General features: G+C 25.2%; 1 protein-coding gene across 6 annotated transcripts in view; it reads right to left on the reverse strand.

Moving 5' to 3' along the window:
* Window positions 1-9,986: 9,986 nt before the first annotated feature.
* Window positions 9,987-14,358, reverse strand: part of LOC123264899 (RNA-binding protein Musashi homolog Rbp6) — a 348,561-nt gene continuing 344,189 nt past the window's right edge. For 5 of the 6 annotated variants that reach the window (XM_044728425.1, XM_044728424.1, XM_044728422.1 and 2 more), the window contains 3 exons: window positions 12,543-12,608; window positions 10,233-10,504; window positions 9,987-10,043 (listed from right to left, as the gene is read on the reverse strand). In XM_044728425.1, the coding sequence (XP_044584360.1) occupies window positions 10,002-10,043; window positions 10,233-10,504; window positions 12,543-12,608 (380 nt within the window). In that variant the 3' untranslated portion in view covers window positions 9,987-10,001. The remainder of the gene's footprint in view (window positions 10,044-10,232; window positions 10,505-12,542; window positions 12,609-14,358) is intronic. The other variant, XM_044728423.1, reaches the window with a different exon arrangement.

A 14,358-nucleotide genomic window follows, 5' to 3' on the forward strand; every position in this document is an offset into this window, starting at 1 on the left:
TTTAGGGGCGTGGTTAAGATTGTTAGGGGCGTTCATAACCAATAGTTGCTATGTTGTAGGTTCTAGGGGCGTGACTAAGGTTGCTAAGGGGCGTGACCATGTACCCGTTGCCAAGAAAAATCACAAGAGGTGGGGTTAATGTAGTTAAGGGGCGTATCTAAATAATTGTTGCTAAGAAATAGTTTTGAGGAGCGTTACTAATTAATAGTTGCCAGGTAATAGTTGCTAAGGGGCGTGGCTATGTATTGTTGCTGAAAAATGAATACAAGAGGCGTGGCTGATGTAATTATGGGGCGTATCTAGCCAATTGTTGCTGAGAAATAGTTGCTAGGGGTGTTACTAACTTATAGTTGCTAAGGAAGAGTTGTAACGGGCGAGGTGAAGGTTACTAGGTTATGTTCTTAGATAAAAGTACAGGGGCGTGGTTAATGTTGGCTAAGGGGCGTGTTCAATCAATTGTTGTTAAGAAATAGGTGCGTTACTAATTAAAGGTCGCTATGGAATAGTAATAAGGGGCGTGGTTAGGTTTATAGGGGCGTTACTAAATATTGTTGCTAATAAAAAATACGAGGGGCGTGGTTAGTGTTGTTCGTGGGCGTACCTAATCTATCGTTGCTAAGATATAGTTGCTAAGGGCGTTATCTACTAATAGTTGTTAAGGAAAGCTTGTAAGGGGCGTTACTAGATTCTGTTGCTAAGATATAGTTGCTAGGGGCATGTTTAGGTGATTGTTGTTAAGAAACAGTTCTTAGGGCGTGGTTATAGTTTCTAAGGGGCGTGTTTATTGTTTCTAGGGGCGTGGTTAAGTAATAATTGCTTAGCAATTGTTGCTAGGAGGGCAGAGTCAGTGTTTTTTTTATCAAAATTAATGAAACTGCTTAAAAAATTGACTAATTAGAATTAATTATAAAAGAATATGGATACTAATAATAAATAAAAAGACGTAATATTGAATTGAACAATGTCCATTATATTATATATTTATTCCCACATACACACGGCACGTTGTGAACCTTTCTTAAATATTAATATATTATAATGATGATAATAATTAATGAATTAATAATAATCGTCATCGCAATAATAATTACCAATAAGTCAATTATCAATTATCAATTATTATCAATAATCAATAATCATTTTAAACAATATCAATAAACACCTGATATGAATTAAAAAATACATACATGTGGACATATATATTTATATAACTCCCCATGACATATACATCCATATATATGTAATAATCCACAGCATGACTCATTTTTAATTAATTAATTTATTTATTATTAATAATATTAATAGCATTAAATATATATAATATTTATATGTACAGGGTACAATATTTATTTAAATGTTTTATTTGTTTTAATGGTAATAATAGTTACTGGTATTTTTATTTATTATATTTATAATCCCAATATTTATCTGTATACATCCACAATAAATATTTAGGTTCGCGTCCATTAAAGCCGTGCTTAACCTCTGTTATTAAATTCTGGACCAGTTTTGTTTCTTTTATCACAAAACATCGATTAGCCGTTTTGATAAGAGAGCCATTTCAATTTTTTTTTTTATAAAAACAACAATTAATAATTAATAATTAAACAAACATAAAAACATAACCAACAAAGCCGCCATTTTGTTCACATAAGAACATTAATTAACTCTCTCGTCAAAGTTAGGCCATTCACCATAATATCTGTACAATTATATAAATCATTGCTTAACCTATAAATTATTATTAATTTATAATAATTGTTATCGTATTAAAATTCAAACATTTATCATTTTTTTTTATTTAATTAAAATTAATTTAAAATGTCACTAGACGTTGTTAATTTAATTTATTTATTTATATTGTTCTGCGATTAGTAAGAATATGTAAAATTGTTAGCATTAATTAATTAATTCATTAATAAATCTTAAGCATCCACATAATGGTTTATTTATACATGGAAAAGTTCAGATTAAGAGTGGATTATTTATTGCTTGTTATATTGCAGGTTTTCTCACCACCGTACCGTCTATTAATAATTAATAATTAATAAGATTCATTAATAATTTTATTTTTAAATATATTTATCGTTAGTTTCGTAAAGCTGCGCGCGCACCCTCTGGAACCTGCCGGGCTGATGACGTCAGCCCGCGGAACATGACGCTAGATGGCGCCAGGTTACCCAAAAAAAATTTAACCCAAAAAAACAGTCTAAATAATCAAAAAAAAAAAATTTTTTTTTATATAATTAAAATTAAAAAAAAAAAAATAAAAAGTAATGTGTGTAATTAAATAAAAGAGGTTAAGTATTTTTTAAAACATTGTATTCCATTGTTAACAATTTTAAATACGAATAGAAGTGAAAGTACATATTGTTTTTTTTTTTATTTTTTTTAATATCAATTATTATTATTAATTAATATTTAATGAGCAAATTGTTTGCCCATTAATGTTTTTATGTATTTTTGTTACATTGAATTGAAAGCGCGTGTATTTTAATTCAAAATATACATACTACACACTTTAATTTTAATAATTGTTTTTTATTATTAATAATTAATGTTAATATTAATAAATATCAATTACATTTTTTTTTAATAATCGATAAATGTTTTTTTTTTTTTTTTTTTTTCAGTTATTATCATATATAATAATTACAATAATAAATTTAATATAATTGTGTCTGTGTGGATGTTTGTAACGTAAATCATCAAAAACATTGCAAAGTGACACTTAAGCTTATATACAATTATTACGTTATATTGCTTTGGTTTATGTATAAATAAACTTACTTTTTTTTTTTTTTATTATTTTCAATTACTTTTTTTTTTTTATTTTAGTTTAGTATTCATCATTTTTTTAAACAATTCTTATCCAAAAAAATTTTTTCATCAATTTTTCAGTTAATTAGTTAATATTATTATTATTTTTATATATATTTATATATTAATTTATAAATAATTACGCCGTTTGTGTAATGCTAAATAGTAAATAATTTATGAAATAATGTTTTTAAATAGTGCCGTCTTTCGGAAACTTTGAGTTTTTTTAAATTATTATCAAAAAGTATAAAAAGTTGGATTTTTTTTTTTAAATTAATTGGAAATTTTTTATTTTATAATTAAATTAGTTTTAGACTTAAATAAATTCTGTGATTTTTTTGGGATAATTTATGACCATGTAATTATTTTATGACCAAATGTAACCATTTATGATCATATTTTTAACATGTATGATCATGTGATCATTATTTATAATAATTTTATGGCCACTTGTGATCATTAATGATCACATGTGACCATTATGACCACATGTAATCATTTCATGATCACATATGACCACTTGTGATCATTTTATGATCACATATGACCACTTGTGATCACATGTGACCATGTTATGACCATTTATGATCATGTGATCATTATTTATAATAGTTTTATCACCACTTGTGGCCATTTATGATCATATGTGATTATTTATGACCACATGTGATCATTTTATGATCACATATGACCACATGTGACCATTATTGACCATGCGTGACCACTTGTGATCACATGTAACCATTTTATGACAATTTGTGACCATTTTTGATCACATATGACCATTAATGACTATGTAGGACCACTTGTGATCACATGTAACCATTTATGACCACATGATTCTTATTTATAATAGCTTTATGATCACTTGTGACCATTTTTAATTACATATGACCATTTCATGATCACATATGACCACTTGTGATCGCATGTGACCATCTTATGACCACTTGGGATCATATATGACCATTTATGATGATATGTGATCATTTATGACCTTGTGATCCTTATTTATAATAGTTTATGACCATTTTTAATCACATATGACCACTTATGATCACATGTGACCATTTATGATCATTTTAAGATCACTTATGATCACTTGTGGTCACATGTGACCATTAATGACCATGTGATCCTTATTTATAATAGTTTTATAACCACTTGTGACCACTTTTGATTACATGTGACCATTTATGACCTTTTTATGATCATATATGACCACTTATGTTAACGTATGGCCATTTTATGATTATATTTCTAATACATGTGATCATGGGATCATCATTTATAATAGTTTTATGACCACTTGTGATCATTTATGATCATAAGTGACCATTTACGATCACATGTGACCATTTTATGATCACATATGATCATTTTAAGATCACTTATGATCACTTGTGGTCACATGTGACCATTCATGACCATGTGATCCTTATTTATAATAGTTTTATGACCACTTGTGACCATTTTTGATCACATATGACCACTTATGATCACATGTGACCATTTATGATCACATATGATCATTTTAAGATCACTTGTGACCATTAATGACCATGTGATCCTTATTTATAATAGTTTTATGACCACTTGTGACCATTTTTGATTCCATGTGACCATTTATGACCTTTTTATGATCATATATGACCACTTATGTTAACGTATGGCCATTTTATGATTATATTTCTAACACATGTGATCATGGGATCATTATTTATAATAGTTTTATGACCACTTGTGATCATTTATGATCATAAGTGACCATTTATGATCACATGTGACCATTTTATGATTACATATGACCACTTGTGATCACATATGACCATTTATGATGATATTTGACCGTTTATGACCATATGATCCTTATTTATAATAGTTTTATGACCACTTATGACCATTTATGACCACATGTGACTAATTTATGACCATATATGGTCACATATAACTTAAAACTCAAAATCTGTGATCATAATAATGATCATTTTATCATACAAAAAATTTATCCCAAAATAAATGATTAATTAAATGTGTACCAGCCATTATAGACCATTCATCTTGTTAATCCCAAAAATTTTCTATTTAAATTCAAATATCACATTTAAAATAACTAATAAAAATTACCCATCGTTTCTAAAAGACTGCCCACATTGTCTTTTATCATTTAATTAATTTATTAATCATAATCATAATCAATAATAATAAATTGAGAATAAAAAAAAATTTCTTCTTCAAATTACAACAAATAATCCCGTGGCTCACTTTATAAGTGTGTATGTGCGCGGGCGCCAATAATAATAACAATAATAATAATAATAGTAATAATAATAATAATAATAATTTTATATATACATATTTCACGTCTCGTACACACAAAAATGATGGACGTGAAAAAATTGCTTAATTAGATTTACAATAAAGTTGTAATGTAGTTTTTTTTTTTTTTTTATTTTTTTAAATATTTATGTTTTTTATAATTAATAATTATTATTCTTTATTAATATCGATAATTAATCAATGAGTGATTTAATTATAATATAAAATAATAACGAAGATTTTTTTGACATCATTTATTAATAATATATTTTTATATATATTTATTTATATATATATATAGATTTTCAATAATTAACAAAAAATAAAACAAGTTAAGATAAATGAAAATGTTTGATCGTGCGACCGTATACTGATCGTTATTTTATAATTTAATCAATTATTATTTTAATCAATAATAATGGTCAAAAATTGCCTATCTAGCTACAATAAAATACAATACAATTACAATCCATTCCACATTACGAGCTAATTTAATTTTTTAATAATTATTATTTTTATTTTTTATCTGTCAACACACACGCACTCACTCGCTCTTAAACTTTAAACTTAATCCTTTAAATAATAGCTTCCAAGACTCGTAACCATTCGTACTTTATTATTTTTTATTTTTTTGTTGCTTTGCTTATATATATATATTTTTTTTTTATTTTTTTTTGCGAGTGTATTTATTTATTTTTTTTTTCGTTTTATTTCATTTTTTTGGGGTGATCTCTTAAACGGGAGCGAACCACGGAGTCCCAGATCGTCCGAGGAATTAATTAATTACTTATTTTATTTATTTATTTATTAATCATTATTATTTATTTTATTTATTTGTTCATTGTCAATAGTCGACAAACTATAATTTTTACTTTTTCTTCAATACTTAATCTAAATTGACGCTTTTTTATTTTTTTAATTAAGCAATTACATTGATAATTAAACACGTGAACAATAGTGAGATTCGAGTTTTTTTTTACTTTTTTTAAGCAGTGATTTTTTGTTTTTATTAATTTTTACCAGTTATTAATTGATAACAATTAATTTTTAGTATCCGAAAAAAAATAATTTTTTTTTACCACACATGACCCATGTGTTACCACACAAGACCCATATGATACCACACTAAACCCATAAGTTACCACCCTAGACCCATATTTTACCACACAAGACCCACATATGACCCATGTGACCACACATGGCCCATAAGTCATCACCCAATACCCATATGTTACCACACAAGACCCAAATAGAACCACACATGACCCATGTGACTACACATGACCCTTATAAGACCACACATAGCCCATGTGACCATACATGACCCACATGTCACCATAAAATATCCAAAAGAAACCACACAAAACCCATGTGATATCACACAAGTCCCACGTGACCACACATGTCCCATATGATACCACACATGGCCCATAAGGCCATACATGGTCCACATAAACTCACACATGACCCAAATGAGAGCACACACCACCCATATGATACCACACAAGACCCAAGTGACCACACATGACCCACGTGCAGAAATAAATACCAAATTTTTTCGGATACAATTAAATTGATGTGTAGTTAAAATAATGACATGATGTATACATTTATATATAACATTCACCATTTTCTAATGAGCACAAAGTATTTTATTTATATGTTTATTTATTTATAATTTATTAAACCTAATCCCGAGTGTATTGAAAAAACACCGACATATCAAATTTATTGTTTCAATAATTACGATATTGCTTCGGGAATAGTTATTATTAATAATGTAGCACACATAAATGACATTTTTTTTATAAACATTTACGTGAACATTATAATAAATATACAAATGTTTATTTATACACAATTTAAATGAAATTGAGTGCCTTTTTAATGAGTATTGTAATTTAAATAATTGCCTGGTAATCTGTTAACGGCAGCTTAATAAAATTACTCAAATAAATTTTAGAGTCAAAAAATTTAACACTCCCTCCGCATTTTTTTTTTGGAACCATCCGGCTGCCGTAAAAACAATTTTTTTTATATAACAAATCTCTAGTGTTTAGTTATTAAAAATGATATTCTTTGAGCTGGTGTTATACCCTTGTAGTGGATAATATTTTAGGATGTCGAAAGATTTTTTTTTTTTATTAATTAATTAATAAACCACGATATAATTTAATTAATAATAATAATAATTAATAAATAATATATATTCGTTGGAGCGTACTATCAATTTGTATTGTTAATAAATTTGTCAGTGGATTTTTCATGGGCTTATTACGACCTCGAGTGCTTTATAATTACATAATTAATTACATACAAAGACATTATTTTAACTAATTACGATATATCCATTATATTATAATTATTATTAATAAGTAATAAGCTTTATTATTTTTAAAAACTCTTCGCATATTCATGAGACATTAATCGAGTATTGCTAGGTTCATATGAATTGACACCAATTGCGTAGGTCAGGCACACACGCCACGAAAAATTCATCACGCTAATTTTTATACAAACTGATAGTTTCCCCGTTAAATTATCGTATCAATTTTTACCCTGTTCAATCGAGTGTTTTTTTTATTTATTTAAAACAATCACAATTTATTTAAATAATTAAATAATTTTTAACTAATAAATTATTCAAATTTATTCAGCGGAAGACGAGCGTCTAAATAATCCCACGCGTTAAAATAGCGGTACTGTTATTCTATTGCTTGCGTAGTTGTGACGTCACTTATCCCCACTCTCCGGCCGTTTTGGCGCCAAACGGGAACTTACCCAGCTTGTGGAAGAAACAAATATTGCAACACACTTATTTATTATTATTATTATAATTATTGTTACTATATTGTTATCGTTACTTAATATATTTTTTTATCCCCGCGCAATTTTTACATTCCAATTACTGCGCATTAAAAATGTTTTTAGTTAACAAAAAAAAATAAATTGACGCCGGCTATTTTTATTATTATTATTATTATTGTTATTATTATTATTATTATTATTATTATTTTATTTTAAACTTACGTGTAATTAATTTATATTTTATAATAATTAATCGAGTGGGCGTGCGCGTTGTTTTAGATTTATTATTATTATTATTATTATTATTATTATTATTATTATTATTGTTGTTGTTGTTGTTGTTAGTTGTTAATAAATAATTTTAATGCAGTCTCGGTCAATCTGACCCCCGTGTCGCCAGTGTAGTGTGTAGTGCCTGTGCTTATTATTATTATTATTATAATTATTATTATTGTTATTATAATTATTGTTATTATTGTTATAAATAGATCAATTAGCTTCTGGACGCCCCGATTTCTTAGGTAACGCCTGAATGGATAATAACCTTCGATTAGTCACCCCAATAATAGTATCAATACCAATATACATTTATGTATATATATATATATATATATATATATATATATATATATATATATATATATATATATATATATATATATATATATATATATATATATATATATATATATTTATATTATATATATATTTTTGTTGTTCATATTATGTATATATATATATAATGTATAATAATTATAATTGTATTTTTAATTATCATTGTATGTTATTGTATTAATTTATATTTTATAATAGTAATTGTTATTTTAGTTGTAGTAATAATAATGATGGGTAATTATTTATTATGTGGTTTTATAATTAAATAAAAATTCCAGTCGTCCAGAAGCCAGCTCACAAATTTACAAGGCGTTCACATTTATCGTGCCGTTAGTGATGGTATAGCGCAGTGCCCTCTCGTCCATCCTGGAAAAAAAAAATTTTTTTAATTAGGAGTGGTTTTGAGGTTGTAAAAATTTTAAGATGCTTTTAGTAAAGTCGAGAGGAATTTTTTTCAGAGATTTAGGAGAAGATTGTGAAATTTATGAATTTTATTGAGGTTTATTGGGAATTCTAAGAATTCTAGGAATTCTAAGAATTCTAAGAATTCTAAAAATTTTATGGAATTCTAAGAATTTTATGAAATTCTAAGAATTCTTAGAATTCTAGGAATTCTAAGAATTTTATGGGATTCTAAGAACTTTATGAAATTCTAAGAATTCTAGAAATTTTAAGAATTCTAGAAATTCCAAGAATTTTATGTAATTCTAAGAAATCAAGGAATTTTATAGAATTCTAAGAATTTTAAGAATTCTAAGAATTTTATGAAATTCTGAGAATTTTATGAAATTCTAGGAATTCTACGAATTTTGGGAATTCTAAGAATTCTAGAAATTCTAAGAATTTTATGAAATTCTAAGAATTCTAAGAATTCTAGAAAGTCCAAGAATTTCATGTAATTCTAAAAAATCAAGGAATTTTAGAGAATTCTAGGAATTGTAAGAATTTTAAAAATTTCATGGAATTCTAAGAATTTTAAGAATTCTAGAAATTTTATAGAATTCTCGGAATTTTATAGAATTTTAAGTATTCTAAGAATTCCAGGAATTTTATAGAATTCTAAGAATTTAAAGAATTTTATGGGGTTCTAAGAATTTTAGGAATTTAAAGAAACTTTCATGAAATTCCGAGAATTTTTAGGAATTTATTTGAATAAAATTTTCAGAATTTTATGAAATTCTTAGAATTTCATGATATGTACAGAATTAAATGAAGTTAATGAAATTTTTTTTAAATTAACAAAATTTTTTGAATTTATGAAATTCTTTCAGTTTTAAAGAATCTTTTAAACTTTATAGAAATTCATAAAATTCATAGAATTTTATGAAATCTCATAAATTTTCAAGCATTAAATCACTGAGACTTAAAAAAAAAATTCCTCTAGTTATAAGTCGAATAAAAAAAAAAATTACCTACTTGTTATTAGGTCTTAACAAGGCTCAATGGTAGCCATTAGTAAACGCCGCCGGTATCAGTGGACCCTGAAACAGAAGAGACTATTAAAATTAGAGTCTTAAAAATTAATTATTTATTAAATAATTCTGTCTGCCGTAAAGATGTAACACAACACAGGCTAGTACAGTTAGTAATGTTAGTAAATAATAATAATAATAAAAATAGTAATTTTACCAGAGGATGGTAAAGTAGCTTTTGGGTCAGGCAAAACTTACGGGACTGTAGTTGAGCGGGGCGCGAGATACTGCGATCGCGGGAAACGCGGTTGTAGGGGGCTGCGGACTATTTGCAGCCTGGACATAGCTGGCGACGGCTGAATCCGCAGCTGCGGCTGCTACTGCGGCTGCTGCGCTCGAACTGTACATGTCTATTGGCCCAGGAGAGTTGGCCGCGGGAAATGATCGGCCCTGAGGCCCCCCGTGGCCTCCTGCCCCGTGTGGAGAGGCTGGCTGATACCCGGCCTGTGCTGCTTGGTAGTTGTTCATCACTGAAAATTATTTTATATCAACTTACATTCAACAAAAGGATTTTTTTTTATTTTTTATATATTAGCCAGGTGTTAGTTCAGTTACTTTTGAAATCCATGCAGCTTTTTTTATTTTTTTTTTGGGAAATTTTCTTGGGGTCTTTATTCTTGCTCTTCATCTTTTCTTTTTTTTTTTTGAAATTTTATGAATTTTATCAAGGCCGTAAATTTATTAATTTTTGATTTATTTCTTAAAAGTTCCTGAATTTAAAAATAAAGATTGAATTTCATAAATATTAATAATATTTCATAAGTTCATTAATTCTCATATTTTTTATGAAATTTTTGAGTATTATAAATTTCAAAAAATTCAGAAAATTTCATAGAATTCTTTATAAAAAATTTATTATGAATTTTTTCGTGAAATTTTCTAAATTCTAAAAATTTTCTTCATTTTCACAAAATTCTTAGAATTTTATTAATTTTTATTATGAAATTTTCTTTAACTAAGAATTTTTATTTTCATAAAATTCTCTGAATTTTATAAAAAATTCATTTTGATCACTTATGAAATTTCATAAATTCTATGAATTTTTTCATTTTAAGAAAATTTTCAGAATTTTATCAATTTTTTAATCAAATTTTCTTTATGCAAGAACTTTTAATTTTATAAAATTCTATGAATTTTTTCATAAAATTCTCCGAATTTCATAAAAAATTCTTTTTTCATGAAATTTTCTAAATTATATGAATTTTTTCATAAAATTCTCAGAATTTCATCAATTTTCTAATGAAATTTTTAATATACAAGAATTTTTGATTTTATAAAATTCGACGAATTTATTCATTTTCATAAAATTTTTAGAATTTCATAAAAAATTCTTTCTTTATGAAATTTTCTAAATTCTATAAATTCTTTCATTTTAATAAAATTCTCAGAATTTCATCAATTTTCTAAATGAAATTTTCTTTATGCAAGAATTTTTAATTTCATAAAATTCTACAAATTCATTAATTTTCATAAAATTGTCAGAATTTTATAAAAATTTTTTTTTTCATAAAATTTCTCTAAATTCTATGAATTTTTTCTTTTTCATAAAATTCTCAGAATTTCATCAATTTTTTCATAAAATTCTCAAAATTTCATACAAAATTTTTTTTTTATGAAATTTTCTAAATTCTATGAATTTTATTAATTTCATAAAATTCTCAGAATTTCATAAAAATTTTTTTTTATGAAATTTTCTAAATTCTATGAATTTTCTTCATTTTAATAAAATTCTCAGAATTTCGTAAATCCTTTAATGAAATTTTCTTTATACAAAAACTTTTAATTTCATAAAATTCATAAAAAAGATTTTTTTTTATGAAATTTTCTAAATTCTATGAATTATTTTATTCTTATAAAATTCATAGAATATAATAAATTTTATTAATGAAATTTTGTCACTCTAGGAACTTTAATTTTCATAAAATTTCATAATTTCCCTAAAATAGCGACTTTTTCCCTAAAAAAAGCTGTAACCCTGGCCCGCCTTAACGCATTGACCCCGAAAGCTGATCTTTAAAGAAAGGCAACCCAGAATACCCCAGAAAGGGATTTTAATCACCGGTAGCCGAAGACTGAGTTGTGCGATTTCGGGATTCATCCACGATTGAGTTGAATTGAAGTTTTAAAGTAGCGATAAAAGAGTTCCAGAGAGAGAAAGGGCAGCGGAGCTCGATGAGAAACTAGGAAAAGAAGAGGAGGAGAGGAGGATGATGACAAACCGAGCGGAGGCAGGCGTACAATCTAAAAACCCATTCAGCTTTTAAACTCTCGACAATAGCAAACGGTTACAAAGTTTGGGCGCCCGAGGAGCTGGGACGCGATTCAAAAGTTTGATTTATTTGAGAGGAGATTGCGAAAGGCAGGACTAGACTCCATCCGTACCCGAGCCGTAGAACAAAGACCGCAAGTTCAAGAATCTTTTTTTTACTTTTTTATTTTCATCTTTTATGAAATTTCGGATCGCAAATAAATTTACAAATAAAATAAAACCATGTGTTTTTAACCTACCAGAGAGAGCTTGCGTTAGCAAGGGCGTGTTGTTGTTTGGTGTGAGTTGTCCGTTGGTTAGGTCCACTGAAACACAAAATTTTTGTTCACAATTGCTCGATATTAGTCCGGGTCGGAGTTTTACTCGAGAATAATTGACTTGACTAATTTTTTATTATTTTTTAATGACAATTTTTGGAAATTAATCCAATGTGTTGCTTCGCGGTATTTTTATTTATTAAAAAACTTATTTTATTTTGTAATTAAAATTTAAGGAATGAAAAGAAACTTAAAATTTAATAAATTAAATTAAAATTTATTTTTTATCAACTTTAATAGTAATTAATTTTATTAGAAATTTAGAAATTTATTTTTATAAAATTTTTTAACCCAAAATTAAGGATTTTTTTTTTTTTATGTAAAATTTACAATTTTTTAAGGAAATTATTATTTTTTTTTTTTTTTAAATTGTAAAATTAAAAATTTATTTTTTTTTTTTAATGTAAAATTTACAATTTTTCAAGGAATTTATTTATTTTTTTTTAATAAAAATTGTAAATTTCAAGAGTTTTAATAAATTTTAAGAATAATTTTAATTCGAGGACACTAAAAAAATTTTTTGTTGTATTTTAAGGATCTAAAAAGTATTTAAGAGAGTTTTTTTAGCAAAAAATAGCGAAAATTTTAATTTTTTACTTATTTCAAATAAATTTTTACTAAAAATAAATTATTGGTTAATTTTGTGAGCTTAAAAAAATTCTAAATAAAAATTTACACTTTAAATTTATAAAAAAACATTTTTTTTTCTATTTAAAAATTTTTAAGTAAATTTTATATAAAAAGAAAATTCTTGAGGGTCATTTAAAAAATTTTTAAAAAATTAAATAAACAAATTTCTGATAAAAAAAAAGTAATAAAAATTTATGAATTCATTTCTTTTTTAATTTTTTAACAACCCAAAATAAAGAATTTATTTTTTTTTATGTAAAATTTACAATTTATTAAGGAAATTATTAATTTTTTAAGGATAATTTAGACATAAAGACATTAAAAAATTTTTTTTATTGTGTTTTAAGGATCTAAAAAGTATTTTAGGGAGTTTTTTTACCAAAAAATGGCAAAAATTTTAATTTTTTACTTATTTTAAATAAATTTTCACCAAAAATAAAATTATTGATTAATTTTGTGAGTTTAAAAAAATTTTAAATAAATATTTACACTTTAAATTTATAAAAAAAACATTTTTTTTTCTATTTTAAAATTTTTCAGGAATTTTTAATTAAAAAAAAATTCTTGAGGGTCATTTAAAAAATTTTTAAAAAATTAAATAAACAAATTTCTGATAAAAAAAAAGTAATACAAATTTTTATATAAAAATTTAAGAATTTCTTTTTTTTTCATTAAAAATTAACAATTTTTTTAAGAAAATTACTATTTTTTTAAAATAAAAATTGTAAATTTCACGAGTTTTAATCAATTTTAAGGATAATTAAGATCCTAGGACACTAAAAAATTTTTTTGTTGTGTTTTAAGGATCTAGAAAGTATTTTAGAGATTTTTTTACTTATTTGAAGTAAATTTTCACCAAAAATAAATTATTGATTAATTTAGTGAGCTTAAAAAAATTCTAAATAAAAATTTACACTTAAAATTTATTAAAAAAAACCATTTTTTTTTCTATTTTAAAATTTTTAATTAAAAACAAACATAAATTCCTAATTTTGGGTCATTAAAAAAATTTTTTAAAAATAAATAACAAATTTTTATAAATTTATCCCTTAAAAGTAAAAAAATGTTGTAAAATTTCTTAAAAAATAAACAAGAGGATAAATTTATC

Source organism: Cotesia glomerata, linkage group LG5, assembly GCF_020080835.1.
Source record: "Cotesia glomerata isolate CgM1 linkage group LG5, MPM_Cglom_v2.3, whole genome shotgun sequence".
Taxonomy (NCBI): Eukaryota; Metazoa; Arthropoda; class Insecta; order Hymenoptera; family Braconidae; genus Cotesia; species Cotesia glomerata.